Source organism: Dreissena polymorpha, chromosome 1, assembly GCF_020536995.1.
Source record: "Dreissena polymorpha isolate Duluth1 chromosome 1, UMN_Dpol_1.0, whole genome shotgun sequence".
NCBI lineage: Eukaryota > Metazoa > Mollusca > Bivalvia > Myida > Dreissenidae > Dreissena > Dreissena polymorpha.
In genome coordinates this window covers 147,225,632-147,241,667 of record NC_068355.1, presented here as the reverse complement: position 1 = coordinate 147,241,667, position 16,036 = coordinate 147,225,632, and the positions used below count along the sequence as shown (strand labels likewise).

Here is a 16,036-nt window from a genome sequence, read left to right as displayed (position 1 = left end):
CCAAAAAATTCCATTTACTATAATTTTTTCATTTCTACACGGATTCACTTCAAATTGATACTGAACTTCTCTTATGACATTAGGGTCAATCTCAACTATGCATGGCCCCATAACCAACCCTGGGGCCCCGCCCACATAGACCACACCCACCCAAAATTGCCTTTACTATAATTTCTTCATTTCTACACCGATTCACTTCAAATTGATATTGAACTTCTCTTATGACAATACAGTCAATCTCAGCTATGCATGGCCCCATTACCAACCCTGGGGCGCCCCGCCCACATAGACCACACCCACCCAAAATTGCCTTTTACTATAATTTCTTCATTTCTACACCGATTCACTTCAAATTGATACTGAACCTCTTATGACAATACGGTCAATCTCAGCTATGCATGGCCCCATTACCAACCCTGGGGCCCCGCCCACATAGACCACACCCGCCCAAAATTGCCTTTTACTATAATTTCTTCATTTCTACACCGATTCACTTCAAATTGATACTGAACTTCTCTTATGACAATACGGTCAATCTCAACTATGCATGGCACAATTACCAACCCTGGGGCGCCCTGCCCACATATGTCACACCCACCCAAAATTGCCTTTTACTATAACTTCTTCATTTCTACACCAATTCACTTCTAATTGATGATGAACTTCTCTTATGACAATACGGTCAATCTCAGCTATGCATGGCCCCATTACCAACCCTGGGGCACACCTAGGTCAAACATTCGGCGTGGGGATACGCGTCGGCCTCTGCCGCGCCATTTCTAGTTGAATGATAACTCAAGAACGCATACGCCTAGGATCATGAAACTTCATGGGTAGATTGATCATGACTCGCAGATGACCCCTATTGATTTTGAGGTCACTAGGTCAAAGGTCAAGGTCACGGTGACCCGAAATAGTAAAATGGTTTCCGGATGATAACTCAAGAATGCATACGCCTAGGATCATGAAACTTCAAGGGTAGATTGATCATGACTCGCAGATGACCCCTATTGATTTTGAGGTCGCTAGGTCAAAGGTCAAGGTCACGGTGACCCGAAATAGTAAAATGGTTTTCGGATGATAACTCAAGAACGCAAATGCCTAGGATCATGAAACTTCACAGGTAGATTGATCATGACTCGCAAATGACCCCTATTGATTTTGAGGTCACAAGGTCAAAGGTCAAGGTCAACCCGACCCGAAATAGTAAAATGATTTTCGGATGATAACTCAAGAAAGCTTTTGTATAGGATCATTACACTTCATAGGTACATTGATCATGACTCACAGATGACCCCTATTGATTTTCAGGTCATTAGGTCAAAGGTCAAGGTCACAGTGACAAAAAACGTATTCACACAATGGCTGCCACTACAACGGACAGCCCATATGGGGGGCATGCATGTTTTACAAACAGCCCTTGTTTTAATATAAGTATATTTTTCGGACACCATAGTCTTTGTCTCTAAAATTGAAGATACCTGTAATTTTAAAATGTTTTTAAATTTCAATTTTCAGATAAGGAAAAAAATAATTGCAACTATTACAGTATGTTAAGTTAATAGTTGCAAGTTGAATACATGTTTTAAATAACTAAATTGATTAAATGATTAATTTTATGAATATTCTTGCAGAAAATCACCATACAAGTGAAAAATCTTTGCCATCTTGGCTGGAGAAACCTGCACTTAAGAAAACAGGGTAAGTTGATGTACATGTACACTATTAACAAACTTATGTAAACAAATATTAGTTATGTGGTTTTAGTACACTATTGCTGTATATTAACAAACTTATGTAAACAAATATTAGTTATGTGGTTTTAGTACACTATTGCTGTATATTAACAAACTTATGTAAACAAATATTAGTTATGTGGTTTTAGTACACTATTGCTGTATATTAATAAACTTATGTAAACAAATATTAGTTATGTGGTTTTAGTACACTATTGCTGTATATTAACAAACTTATGTAAACAAATATTAGTTATGTGGTTTTAGTACACTATTGCTGTATATTAACAAACTTATGTAAACAAATATTAGTTATGTGGTTTTAGTACACTATTGCTGTATATTAACAAACTTATGTAAACAAATATTAGTTATGTGGTTTTAGTACACTATTGCTGTATATTAACAAACTTATGTAAACAAATATTAGTTATGTGGTTTTAGTACACTATTGCTGTATATTAACAAACTTATGTAAACAAATATTAGTTATGTGGTTTTAGTACACTATTGCTGTATATTAACAAACTTATGTAAACAAATATTAGTTATGTGGTTTTAGTACACTATTGCTGTATATTTTGGACTCAACCTGAGTGTTTCCATTTCAAAAAGTGAAGGCATATTATAATTGCTTCTGGCTTACAATAACTAATATCTTCTATGTGTCACTTAAGCAAGCAACAAATAATAGTAACCCAGGCCTTTTTGAATAAAACCCAGGCCTTTTCAGAATACAATTGGTGGTTTTATGATGTTATTGACAGGGGAAGCCCTCTACAGGACTCCAGTAATACCCAGTCAAGCCAGAACGGAGATGAGGATATGAACAAACTGAGCAAAAACGTAAAAATCAGGAAGCAGTCTAGCGGCTCTGAGAATGAACCGAGGGAGTCAAGATCAGGTACAGGAAAATCCAATACCATGAAAACTTTACACTCCTCACTGGCTATTGTTTAAGGATTAGTTTCTATGTATTCAAGATGATGAGCAGTACCATGTGTGCTTTGTAAAATACTTTCAAATACCTAGTGCTGTTTTGTATGAAGGGTTAAATTGTTCATAATTGTATGTCATAGTAAGTAGAATGTTATCTTGTTATGCCCCCCTTCCAAGAAGAGGGGATATATTGTTTTGCTGGATGTCAGTCGGTCTGTCTGTCAGTCTGTCTGTCTGTTTGTCCGTAAACCAGTGCGTTTCCTATCTATAACTCGTCAATGGATTGACCCATTGGATTGAAACTTCACATGTGCATTGGCCTTGGACAGTAGATGGGTCACTAGGTCAAAGGTCACTGCCACAAAAAGTGTGAAAATCATTTCCGATCAATAACTCGTAAACGAATTGACCGATTGGCTTTATACTTCAAATGTGCATTGGTCTTTGACAATAGATGACCCCTATTGAAATTGGTGTAACTAGGTCAAGGTCACTGTCACAATATGTGTAATAATCTTATGCGATCAAAAACTCTTCAATGAATTGACTGATTGGCTTGGTACTTCACATGTGCATATGACCCCTATAGAAATTGGGATCACAAGGTCAAAGGACAAGGTCACTGTCACAATAAGTGTGAAAATTGTTTCCGATCAATAACTCTTCAACAAATTGACTGATTGGCTTGATATTACACATGTGCATTCGCCTTGGACAGTAGATGGCCACTATTTAAATTGGGGTCACTAGGTCAAAGCCCTGTGGGGGGGTCATATGTCTCCGATTGCGGAACTCTTGTTACTTTAGAATTGGAGTTTGGGCATTTGTAGCCTATTCCATTAAATTGCAAAACTTGATGGCCATTAGTTTTAGTCAAATGTTTTGTAATATACATTATTAGATTTAAAGTAGTAAATGAATGTTTTGCTCATCCATCTTTTTGTTTGTAACTAACTTGAAAGTAACTTATGGTGAGATGTTGTGGTAGGTAGCTGATTTTATTTTGTCAGTTACCCTTGATCATCCTTTTGCTGGAACAAATAGAAAATGTTTTCCCAAGATTGTTTATAACACTTGTCTCCAAGATATCTATGTCAAGTTGAAAAATGTGATGTGTGGGATCATAAATAACATGTTTAGGTCAATTGATCGCCCAATCGTCATGAAGCTTTGTTGTTATCTCTGTTTAAATGATATTTTAGAATTAAAATTGGGTTGTGTGCACTTAAAAAGCCTGGTTTATAATTCTCTGACCTTTTTTTTTAAATTTTTGTTTGTTTAAGTGAGTTAAGCGGCAATGTACCACCATCAACCTCTTGTTTAACATATACTTTTTATGTTTAGGTTAAATGATTTTATAAAGATTGGGAAGTGAACGCCTTGTGAAAGTTTTCCTAGCTCTCACTGAAAATAATTTAGTATGTCTTCTACAAAACTTTGTGTACAATATTTGCAGGTTCAGTGACTAAGCCACATGACAACTACACTCCGAGCTGGCTGCGGCAGGGGAGGTCACCCTCTGTGCCCGCTAGCGGAGTTATGTCCCCTCCACAGAACATCCCCACACAGAGCAACGAGATGCCACAGTGGAAGATTGAACTGCAGCAGCGGAGGGCCAGCAGGAAGGAGAAAACACCAGAGGTAAACAAACTGTTATCAGTACAGTACAAGTCAAGGTAGCGTTTTCATTTTTAGCTCGGCTGTTTTCGGAGAAAACCTGAGGTATTGTCACAGCTTGCTCGTTGTGTCGTCCGCCGGCGTCGTGCTTAAACTTTGACATTTTGCTCTAAAATCAAAGTGCCTCCACCTACAACTTTGAACTTCATATGTAGATGCCTCTTGATGAGTTCTACATGCCATACCAATTTTGGGGTCACTAGGTAAAAGGTCAAGGTCACTGTGACCTCTAAAAAAAAATTATAATTCTGACAAGCTTTCATTAATTCAAAAATGCACCCACAGCCGAGCATTGGCACCCTTTATGCTGTGCTCTCGTTGAAGAAGAAGAAACAGCCGCTTGCTTATTTGGTGTATGAGGAAAATAAACTTATCAACTGTTAAATACCAAATGTTTCTTTGATCCCTCATGGTTCAATGCTTACTTATCAGAAGCCCCTATGGTTGTTTATTAACTAAAAACTGGAGAGTTAAAAAAATCTTAAGTACGATTTTCTTATAAATCCGATCTCTTGTTTGAACATGTTGTCCTTTTTTGCAAGATATAAATGTTATATTAGCAGGATACGTCAATGCAAAGTGATGAGAGTTCAGAGCCAGAGTGGAAGAGAGGTCTGGCTTTGAGGAAAACATCCCGCTCTACTGCAGCTACCTCTAAAGGTATCCATGACAATCGTTATTGTCAACATATAATTTAGTCAGGCCTTAAAAATTTCCAAAGCCACTCATCCTGCAGGGCGAGTAGGCCTGACAATCCACTCGCCCTTCACTTTATTCTTGCCCTGCATTTAATTTTTCACGAAATGACCAATATATTTAACTGTCTTTTTCACTATTAATTGATTAGCTAAGAGAACTGACATCTACGAAACCGGTGCAGCCGATTTCAATAATTATTTTTACTATGCCGGTGACGTCATTTTCATTGCCAAAAGAAAAGTGCAGTTTCTTTGTGTACTAAACTTTTTTTGTTCGTTCGAAAAAAAGTAAGCAATTTTTATCGATGTGGCAGGAGTTCTGATACTGAATTTATATTTCTCAACCGGATAAAACAGCACTCGCCCAAGTTTTAAACAAACTTTACTCACCCGATCGTCAACTCCACTTGCAAATTCGAGCTGTGGACCAACAAATTGGCCTGGATTACTAGTCATGTATGTGACAAGGCTCTAGTAATAAGATTGTATTGTATTAAATTGTCCTCCTGATATCTTGACTGAATTTGCAACGGTTTCTGTTCAATTAAAAAACATGGCTGAATGTAACACCTGAGTTGTGTTTTTGTCCATTTGCTTGCCAATGGACTTACTAACCACAAATTGAAAATACAATTCATGCGGTTAATTGAAAAATTGCGGTAAAATGCCCAGATGTAGTAAAATGTTGGCAGACAAAATAGATCAGATAATTAATATCACATTTTCTAATTCTTACAGTTTTTCACTTAGAAACTGAGAATTTATCTAGCACCATTTTTAGTGCATTTTTGTACAACCATTTTTAGTGAAAAAACGTTCTTAAAATATAAAACAAATATCATTTGTAAAACAATTCTATTATTGGCAAAAGTGTTGAACATTTACTTTACAGAGGGGGTAATCACGTGATAGTCAAGATGGGGACGTCTGTGCCGAGGCAGATTTTTTGCCATTTTATACCCTTTTTTACATGTACTAATTGTTTAAATTTCGCTCACTTTGCGTGATGACCTAATAACGTTTGTATAACAACAACACAACAACAACTAATTGTACTTTTCTGATGAAACGAAAATGAAGCCATTGTAACAGTATGATCAATAGTAACAAAAGAAGAAAAACAAAGATATAACTTTGATCATACCTTCCAAATGAAAATGTCGCTCAGTTTCGTAAATAGTAATGATGTTATGCTAAGGTTAATTTAAACACTAGCATAAATCAATATCTTGCGAATCAGAAATAACATTTAGATCCTGACATTTACGTGCTCTCAATATACCTATCTCCATTGATAAATATTTCTGATTTTTCGATTGATATATGATGGTCTGCAATATTTATACACTTGTTGTTTTATTTATTTGTACTTATCCTAAAAAAGGCTATTCTTTTAGATTTATTTTCATTCAGTCAACTGTTCCTTTTATTTTTTTTTCACAAGCTGAATAAGTATAGAAAAGAGACATAATGTTACTGGAAAAACTTATACTATTACAAAACAATGTAGTTGTACAGCCAGGTGATAATGGTTTGAAGCTGTCAATGTAGTTGTACAGCTAGGTGATAATGGTTTGAAGCTGTCAATGTAGTTGTACAGCCAGGTGATAATGGTTTGAAGCTGTCAATGTAGTTGTACAGCCAGGTGATAATGGTTTGAAGCTGTCAATGTAGATGTACAGCCAGGTGATAATGGTTTGAAGCTGTCAAACAACAATGTAGTTGTACAGCCAGGTGATAATGGTTTGAAGCTGTCAATGTAGTTGTACAGCTAGGTGATAATGGTTTGAAGCTGTCAATGTAGTTGTACAGCCAGGTGATAATTGTTTGAAGCTGTCAAACAGACACACGCCGATGAGGCTTGCAAATAGTATCATGATTTAGTTAAGCTGGAAAGTGATAGATACAAATATCAGTATAAGATTGGAATTGCAGTTATAATAGTTGGTGCATATTAAATGCAAATGGGTTTATTTAAATTATTATTGACTTAAAAAGTTAAAATGATGGCATTTTGTGTTATTATGTGAATGGTCTCATGCAACATAGGAAACTTCCCTTGTCTATGAACACTTGAAAAAAAGTTATTGAAAACAAAGTGTCAAATAGCTCTTATGTTCATTTCATTTATAGTATTAAAATATTGGTGTGTTTTCTTCAGATAACCATTCTGTGGAGCCAGAATGGAAGAAAGCTGCAGAAGAGAAGCGTGCTCGCTTGCGAAGTAAGTCCACGCTGTACACCCATCTTTCCTTCAAATAGCCCTTCTTTCCACTGCCGTTTCCTCTCTTCCACATAGAGATAGGTTCAGTGTTTGATACTGATACATTGGGTGTAGTTAAAATATTTTTATTTCAGTTTGCAATACATGGCTATACAAATAATTGAGAGACATTTTGCTGATTTAAGTATTTTGTTGTAGCCCATTATCACCCAGTGGTACTGTTTCAATACAAAAGGACGTACTTGTTATATAGTTAAAGAAGTTAATGCTTGTTTAAGATATGGATTATTGTTATAGTGTGATCTTTTCATATCTGTATTTGGTGCAGTTACTGTTACATGTTTATTTGCCAAATTTATTTTATGCTTATTATTGACTGGGACTTTCTTTTAAATGAGTATTACTTTTCTTGAAAATTATAGTGTAATAATTTATAATTTGTGCACACATAACAACAATATATGTATGGACTTGAACAGTGAAATAAGGTAAAATGTGTATTATTTAGAAAGTAATCAACAAAGTGTATTTAAATATATTTAGAAAAAATTTATTTCTTTAAAAGTAAATTCAGTTGACAAAATAGTAAAGACGTATTATAATGTTGTAATGGCATTTTGTTCTCAATTTTACAGGTGGATATGTTTAGATGTAAGAAAATGTGTGTTGTGTCTAATGTGATTCAGCTTTTGTAGTGAACTAAGTAAATGTAGCTAGTAGAATGTGTTACAAGTACAATTGTATAACTCATTATGTATACACATTAAAACTGAATATGCTTCACTTGCATGTTTTGCTTACTGTATAATGTCATAATGTGTTAAACTGTATCTTCAAAGTTTAAGTTTAATTTACATTTTATTTTCTATAAAACTACAATTTAAACAGAATGATAACTTTAATTTGACAAAATGATAATGCAAGCGTAATTGAATATTCACCTAGTGTAACCGGTGGGTTATATAAGTTTCCATTGAATTGTCTGTATGTCCGATTCAGGATCCTGCTATTTCTCAAAGCGTACCGGTACTTAGGATAGGAATTAGTTTACAGATAGAGAGCCATATGTCACATGATATGTGGAATATGCACATTATTTAAGTTTTATTGTCTGGCAAAAGTTCTGGTTGCTACGGTTACTTTGAAAACTAAAATCTTATCATACAATAACTCAAAAGGTACGAAAGCTATATTTAAGATACTTGGTATGGGGATGGAGGGTCATGTGGGTAATATGCATTTTATTTTATTTTTTCTCTCCGTCCATCTTTGGGTATGTAAATAAGAAAAATCTGGATCCTGTAATACCTCAAAAAGTACTTGAGCTAGATTGATTAAACTCAGTATGTAGAAAGATATCATGATTATCTGCATTATTGCATGTTGACTTCAAACCAAATTTATGGTTGATTTATGGTTTCAAAAATAATCGACAACTGAAATCTTCATCGTGCCATAACTAAAAGATTTTTAAGCTAGGTAAATTGAAATGTTGGAGTTCCTGTTACCACCAACATTATACCTGTAGAGAACTGCTTTTTTGATAATTTAAAACAGTATTTTTTTATCATTAATATGGCTTAAGGCTCATTTATTTATTAGGAATTGTAAAATAGCAACTATGGTAGTTAAAAAAAAACTACTGGATTTAATCACTTTACATTTGAATACAAGTTTTACATTGATAATGTTGAACATGCTATTAATCCATAATTTTCCTGATGTATTTTCAGATAATGATGCTGATATAAGTTGTGACCAATGACAGGGTAGTATAAGATATTGTGTACACCCCTTGTAGTTTTCTGGCCAATGATTGCTTTGCAGTGATTGCTCCTGTATCCTCCACCTTCCTTCACCATAGCCAATCACATTGATTATCATTCAAAAACTTCTTCAAGTCACAATGCATTTTCCTAGCAGTCTGACCTTAGTTTTAGACAGAGACTAAAGGCATTTCAGCAATGTCTACAATGCTACATGGTCATCCAAATTATATGTTTTGAACCTTTGCATCATTTGTTATTGATTGCACAAAAGCTGCTTCAAAGCTTTTTCGTAGAAACATAGCATGGTATTGTGCATTTCTCCCTGTATAAATGTGCACTATCACCATGAATGGCAAAAAATGTGTCATTTTTTGGACATTTCATTGAGGATGGCAAGGGTGTTGTCCTTTGTGTTTATTTTCATATAATATTACAAGAGTTCTGTCCTTTCATTGGACAGAGAGAGTGCAGTGTCATATGAGCACATATGTAAACTTTGCTCATGCACACTTTCTACACCATCAAACAAAGTTTCATCTTATCTCTTTCCCTTCCCTTTTTTCTGGTTTTGGGACCCTTTATGTTTTGCAAACCAGTCAGTGAATTCTTTACACCACATTGGTGTGGATAGCACTAGTTTTTTCAATGTTGACGAAATTTTATTGTATCTTTTGTTTCGTGTTTGGAAGCATAGATATTTTGCTTCTTCTTTTGCTAGCTGGACAATTATTGTTTCCTATAACAAGGTAATTCATTTCAATATAGACATCTCAGAGGTAGATAAAACATATTTATGTGTAGTTATTAACCAGGTTTTTAAATAAAGTTAAAAATCGTTACTAAAACTAAAACAATTGTCGTGCTCAAAACTTGAGTCTGGATGGAGATATTGTGCTGAAATTTTGTATGAGATTCCATTAGGGACATGTTGGGTCACGATCAACAAGTTTTTATTTGGCTATTGTTGTTTTATATGTTTGTAGCTTACTGTCAACTTGGGTCGCATGTGGGATTAGTAAGATCAAGGTCAAGATCACTGTTACTTAAAAAAAAATTGTACTCAATCAATTGAGTTTTCATGGAGGTTTTCCTTTGAAATGTGAGTGTAGGTAAGCTTAGAAGCAGACCTAGCATTAAAATCTGTGTGTAGGTAAGCTTACATGCAGACCTAGCTTTGAAATGTGTGTGTAGGTAAGCTTACATGCAGACCTAGCTTGGGAATGTGTGTGTAGGTAAGCTAACATGCAGACCTAGCTTTGAAATGTGTGTGTAGGTAAGCTTACATGCAGACCTAGCATTAAAATCTGTGTGTAGGTAAGCTTACATGCAGACCTAGCTTTGAAATGTGTGTGTAGGTAAGCTTACATGCAGACCTAGCATTAAAATCTGTGTGTAGGTAAGCTTACATGCAGACCTAGCTTTGAAATCTGCGTGTAGGTAAGCTAACATGCAGACCTAGCTTTGAAATCTGTGTGTAGGTAAGCTAACATGCAGACCTAGCTTTGAAATGTGTGTGTAGGTAAGCTTACATGCAGACCTAGCTTTGAAATGTGTGTGTAGTTTAGCTTACATGCAGACATAGCTATGAAAGTATCAATAATTAAAAGTATTTTCTTGTTTTATATGATGAAAGGGTTCAACCTGTCTGCAAGTTGATTGTCAAATTCTTCGTGATTATTAGCATATCCAAATGTATACTACATGTATGACAGAGGTCAAGTTCAATGTATAGTTTGTGTTTTGTACAAGCATGCTGGTGCTAGGACTAGAATGTGTTCCATGGAAGCATCTGTTATTTTCTACCAGGGAAACCTGTTTGCCAAGGCTATCTATGTCCATAATTATTTTCCTTCCATAACATGCACCAAATATATTATTATATGAATGATAATAAGTGCTAACATCATTTATGTAAGTTGTGTGATAGTTTAGAAGTATAGATCTCTAATTCCATGGTCACATTAATCAAAATATATATAATTAATGCAATAGTAATAATCTCACCTTTTAATTAACATGAACTAGAAACGTTCCACTAAGGGGATAATCATCATTGGAAACAAGAAACACTTTCACCATGTCCCCCCCAATATACTTGACCTTTGACCTTGAAGGATGACCTTGACCTTTCACCACTCATAATGTGTAGCTTCATGAGATACACATGCATGCCAAATATCAAGTTGCTATCTTCAATATTGCAAAAGTTATAGTGTATATAAAATGAGCGATTTTGACCCATATATTTTTCCTTTGACCTTGAAGGATGACCTTGACCTTCCACCACCCAAAATGTGCAGCTCCATGAAATACACATGCCTGCCAAATATTGCAAAAGTTATGGCAAATGTTAAAGTTTGACGCAAACCAACAAACAGACAGGGCATTTAATTTCATTTTAATTTTCAAATATATCGATAGCAAATATTATACTGTAACAGCTTTATAGCATGCACAAATAAGTCTTCTTTAAAGTGTGCTACTGAAAATAAGCCTTGGCAAAGTTTATTTATGTGCATGATAATTGATTGGCTGTTTATGACCAGCACTTTTACCTATGAATTATTGAGTGTATTAAAGAAGGCTTTTCACAGATTTTGGCATGTTTTGAAGTTTGTCATTAAATGCTTTATATTGATAAATGTAAACACTAAATTTTAAAAGCTCCAGTAAAAAATAAAAAATAAAATTTTAAAAAGGAAAAAAAAAGTAGCCCGCCGCAGGGCTCGAACCAGTGACCCCTGGAATCCTGAAGTAAAAACGCATTAGCCAACTGAGCTATCCTGCCAAGCATGCTAAGATACTTATTTTATACGTTATATAAGCAATCTTCGTAGTTTCAAAAATTTAAACGACAACAACAGAACTCTCCAAATTATTCTATTGTTTCGCGTTGCAACGCTTTATAATTTTTAGGTTTTTAAATCGTCAAAAGATGCATATAATGGATATTTTAGAGCATGGTAAATACATGTTCAGTTATGCTGTTTCCTAACAAATATCATAACTTAACTAAAAATTTGCGAATCTGAAACAACTTTTTTCAATTTTGTCAATTTACCAAACCGTGAAAAGATCCCTTTAAGGCATGTCATGATGTCCAGGTAGTTAAAGCCAGACAAGTGTAAAGATCTGAAGCATGATTCTGTTCCTCCACATTACTGCTACCAAGTACTGCTGGATATATGAACATGAGAGTGGATTTGTAAATAATATAATAGTTTGCAAGATAAAACATTAATGTTTTAAAATAAAATAAAAATAAAAAATTCTGTGTGTTTTGTTTCAGAAAATAGTTGTGTAAAAGATGAAAGATTGATATATGTATTAATAATACACTTGTTGACATAAATTGTTTTACAGTTTGTTGAACTTTGTTATAAATATAGCTTGTTAATATGGCAATTGTTTGTTTATTTCATGATATTTGTGCATTTATTGTTTGTATAAAAAAATCTTTGTTGGACACCACTGTTATGCATTAATGGTTTTAATTACTGAAAGTTTAATATTCTTGAAATCTGAGGATTTGATTATAGAGCATGATAATACAACTAAAATTATTAATATAATAGCTTTGTCATTATATTTTTGAATTACGATTGCAAATGCAATTAGGTGCATTTATTTGCTTACAGGTATTCATGTTTCAAAGCATTGTTCAAAAATAATTATTATTTAGAAGGACCATTTTGTACACATTTTATTATTATAACACATTCCAGGTACAATACATTTTGATACAATTTTAACTTTATTTATTTTAAATGCTCAATATTAGTTATTTATTTTTAAATGCAAAAGCATTCATGCATTCGAGGTGTTTATATGATATAATGATCTGTGCTCTGGGAAAACAGGGCTTATTACGTGTTCAAGAATGTCCTGTGGAATTGGCCTGTGAAGTCATCATAGGCTTATCAGGGAAGATTTATCAGCCTTAACACCATAATGGTTATGAAAGAAATTTCTTTAAACAAAAAATTGCATGAAATCCAAAAATACCCCTGATAAGCAAGTGCGGACCCAATATTTATAATCTTTGACAACACTTTATGCAATAAGTCCAGTTCCAAGAGTGCATCTCATATTATTTTAATTTGCTCAGATTGATGTCTTTGAGGACCATGTTTCATGAATGTACTGAATGAAGACAGTGAAATTATCATATATTATTTACATCAACTTAAGATGTAAATATAAATGAAACAATATGTAAAGCTTATCAACATTGCTTCCAAGTTTTTACAATTTTATCTGACATATGCAAACATGGACCAGAAGTCATGGACCAGAAGTAATGGACCAGAAGTCTATTGTTCTACAATTGTAACAGTTGATCGTGATACTCTTGTATAACCTTCTTAATTTTTCTGTATCAGACAAGTAGATACAATAATTACATGCTCAACCTTACATTAGCATTCCATTTACTTGTACAATCAATTGATTACATCAATCATGCCACATGTTTAATAATATAATGATAAGAATATAAAAATATTTCTTATATTCATAAAAATTTATGCAGTCTTTTATAATTATTCACTAATTATTAACTGGACATTATGAATTTGTTTTAATTATTTTGGATGGCAATATTCAAATCCCATGGTATTTATAGTTCAATAAGCAATTAAATATATGAATTGCAGGTGTTCGAAATATGGCAATGTCATAAAGTAGCATCTTTCTTATGAAGAATTGCCAAATTTTAGTTTCATAACTCTAGTAATTGCATAAAATTACATGGATATAATAATTAACTATAAGAATATTTTAGCCTCTGTAAATTGGTATATATGCTAATGGTGAAAAGTACATGCACAGAAAATGGATGACAGAGTATGCTATCAATTTTTTTACAACGTTTAAATGGGGTAGACAAAGTACTTTCAAAAATTTAATTCAAAATCTCTGTTACTTCTTTTTTGTCATTGTATCTTAGTTTGGTTATTGATATTGCAATTTTTCATAAGCCATCCTCATAAAGAACATTAATGTAATTATAAGTATTAAAGTAATAGTTGTCTTGAAACAATTAACATATTGGGTATTCTTAATTACTGTTGTACTATGTGGACAGTGATTGTTTTGTTTTCACATTTCATTTAGTGTAATCACCCTTAAATTATTTACATACATTATGGTATTTAAAGTGTTTCGATACTGTACAAGTATATTTTTAAATAATTTAAAACTGTGTTATTATTACTTTTTGTGTTAATAGTATTCATGCTTATTTTGACAGTTAACTGTAATAATTATTTTAATTAGAAGATAAATTTTCCCAAATGCTGATGATAGTTAATCTAAGGTCTTTAGTGCTTCTGTTTGTGTTTTGAAATGCTCAAAATGATACGCCAATGCAGGGTTATTCAAGTGACCTTAATTGTATAGATGAAATGTTGACTGTTTTGTCTCTCAAAGGCAATTTAACTGATGGGGCCTTTTATTAATATTTCATGGCAAATTTATAAGGGAAATCAATTATTGAAGTAGCATTATTGATCAGCTCCAATAGAACAATAACTATGAGTTTATTACTATAAGTATATGTGTTTATTTCAAAGGTATCTTTAGCATGTTCATTAGCTAAGAACATATTCAGCATAAATGTCTAATAAAATTACTTAAAAGGTCTGTTTTCAACTATAGCTGCTTTATGATCTTTGACTAAAGTCTAGGTTCAGTATTTTTGAAGCATGTTTGTCATTTTTTCAGATGACCTTGATTAGTGCAAATGCTATATTGTTGTTTTGTTTTCTTCAGTGCCTAGCCTTAATGCTTTCCTTATGCAAACAAGGTCCTATATGTGGATTCCACGATCATTGAAAACTACTGATATATGTATTATGTGTGTTGCTATTATGATGTGCTTAAAAATATAATTAAATACATACATGAAGTATACTTCATTATTAATAAATAGAATTTTATTGTTGCACGTGTTATTGTGTTACATGTATGTGAATGTTTATTGAGTAGGAGGCATTAGGCAATGCACTTGTCCGTAGGTAGGTATGTATGCATTTACTAACATCCTGAATCTTGTCGATTTCGCTTCAATGGCTGTGTATATTTCACTTCAAATTTCAGAGCTTAACTTATGGTGTAGAAGATGGTCAAGGAATTAATTTTGGCAGAAACCAGTTGTGGCTAATTATGGCCCTTTATCGGAGGGGGGGGGGGTGGGGGGTTCTAATAAGTTTCCTGTTTTTACACAGAAAAATATATGAACCCCAAGCTGTTGTGTACTTAACTGTGTATGCCAGATTTTTCAGCTGTATGCTGTTTATGTTAGGATAATCGTAAATTAATGAATTTTTGCTGCTGAATTTTGTCAATATCTCACACTTTACGATATAAGCGCAGTTTTGTGCTCTGTATTCCCCTTTCACTGCTTGGTGAATTCAGGGACCTATGCAAGCACATTTGGTGAATTTCATTCAAAATTAAACAACTGAATCGCCTTAATGATTGTCAATGAAGGAATTTTTACTATGACTAGTTTTGGCAGAGTTATGGTAATTTTTTTCGACTGTTGAATATAAAAGCCCAACATTTTTGTTTTTTACATATACACTTTAACTGCAAAGCGGATTTCACTCAAAATTTCACATCTGCATGACTAAGAGTGAGTGATCGTTAAGGATGAGACTTTTGCTATGACTAGGTTTGGCTGAATTATGACCCTTTGTTAAAATTCCAATATACAATGGTCCCCAAAATGGTCGTGTAGTCGACTACTCTTAAATTATGTCGTGGATTTCGGCCAAACTTTCAAAGCTGGGTTGCCTTAATGTGCAGATGATCTCAAGAAAGCAATTTTGGATGCGACCAAAACTTTTGGCAGATCGGAGGAACTTCCTCTTTTGTCCATTGTAGATTATAGAATGGATTTGTCGGTCCAAACTTTTGTTGTAGAGACATCAGTGTTTGTTGTACTTTACTAGTTAAAGTGAAGAATCGCTCTTTCACAGAGGTAAGAAA

General features: G+C 33.7%; 1 protein-coding gene across 22 annotated transcripts in view; it reads left to right on the top strand.

Moving 5' to 3' along the window:
• LOC127854865 (neurofilament heavy polypeptide-like) overlaps nucleotides 1-14,987 on the top strand; it is an 85,479-nt gene extending 70,492 nt beyond the window's left edge. For 11 of the 22 annotated variants that reach the window (XM_052390050.1, XM_052389966.1, XM_052389996.1 and 8 more), the window contains 5 exons: nucleotides 1,635-1,701; nucleotides 2,504-2,640; nucleotides 4,132-4,316; nucleotides 4,913-5,012; nucleotides 7,212-8,057. In XM_052390050.1, the coding sequence (XP_052246010.1) occupies nucleotides 1,635-1,701; nucleotides 2,504-2,640; nucleotides 4,132-4,316; nucleotides 4,913-5,012; nucleotides 7,212-7,312 (590 nt within the window). In that variant the 3' untranslated portion in view covers nucleotides 7,313-8,057. Of the gene's footprint in view, nucleotides 1-1,634; nucleotides 1,702-2,503; nucleotides 2,641-4,131; nucleotides 4,317-4,912; nucleotides 5,013-7,211; nucleotides 8,058-9,007 lie in introns of those variants that run through there. The other 11 variants (XR_008037228.1, XR_008037212.1, XR_008037229.1 and 8 more) reach the window with 11 other exon arrangements.
• The last annotated feature ends 1,049 nt before the right edge of the window (nucleotides 14,988-16,036 follow it).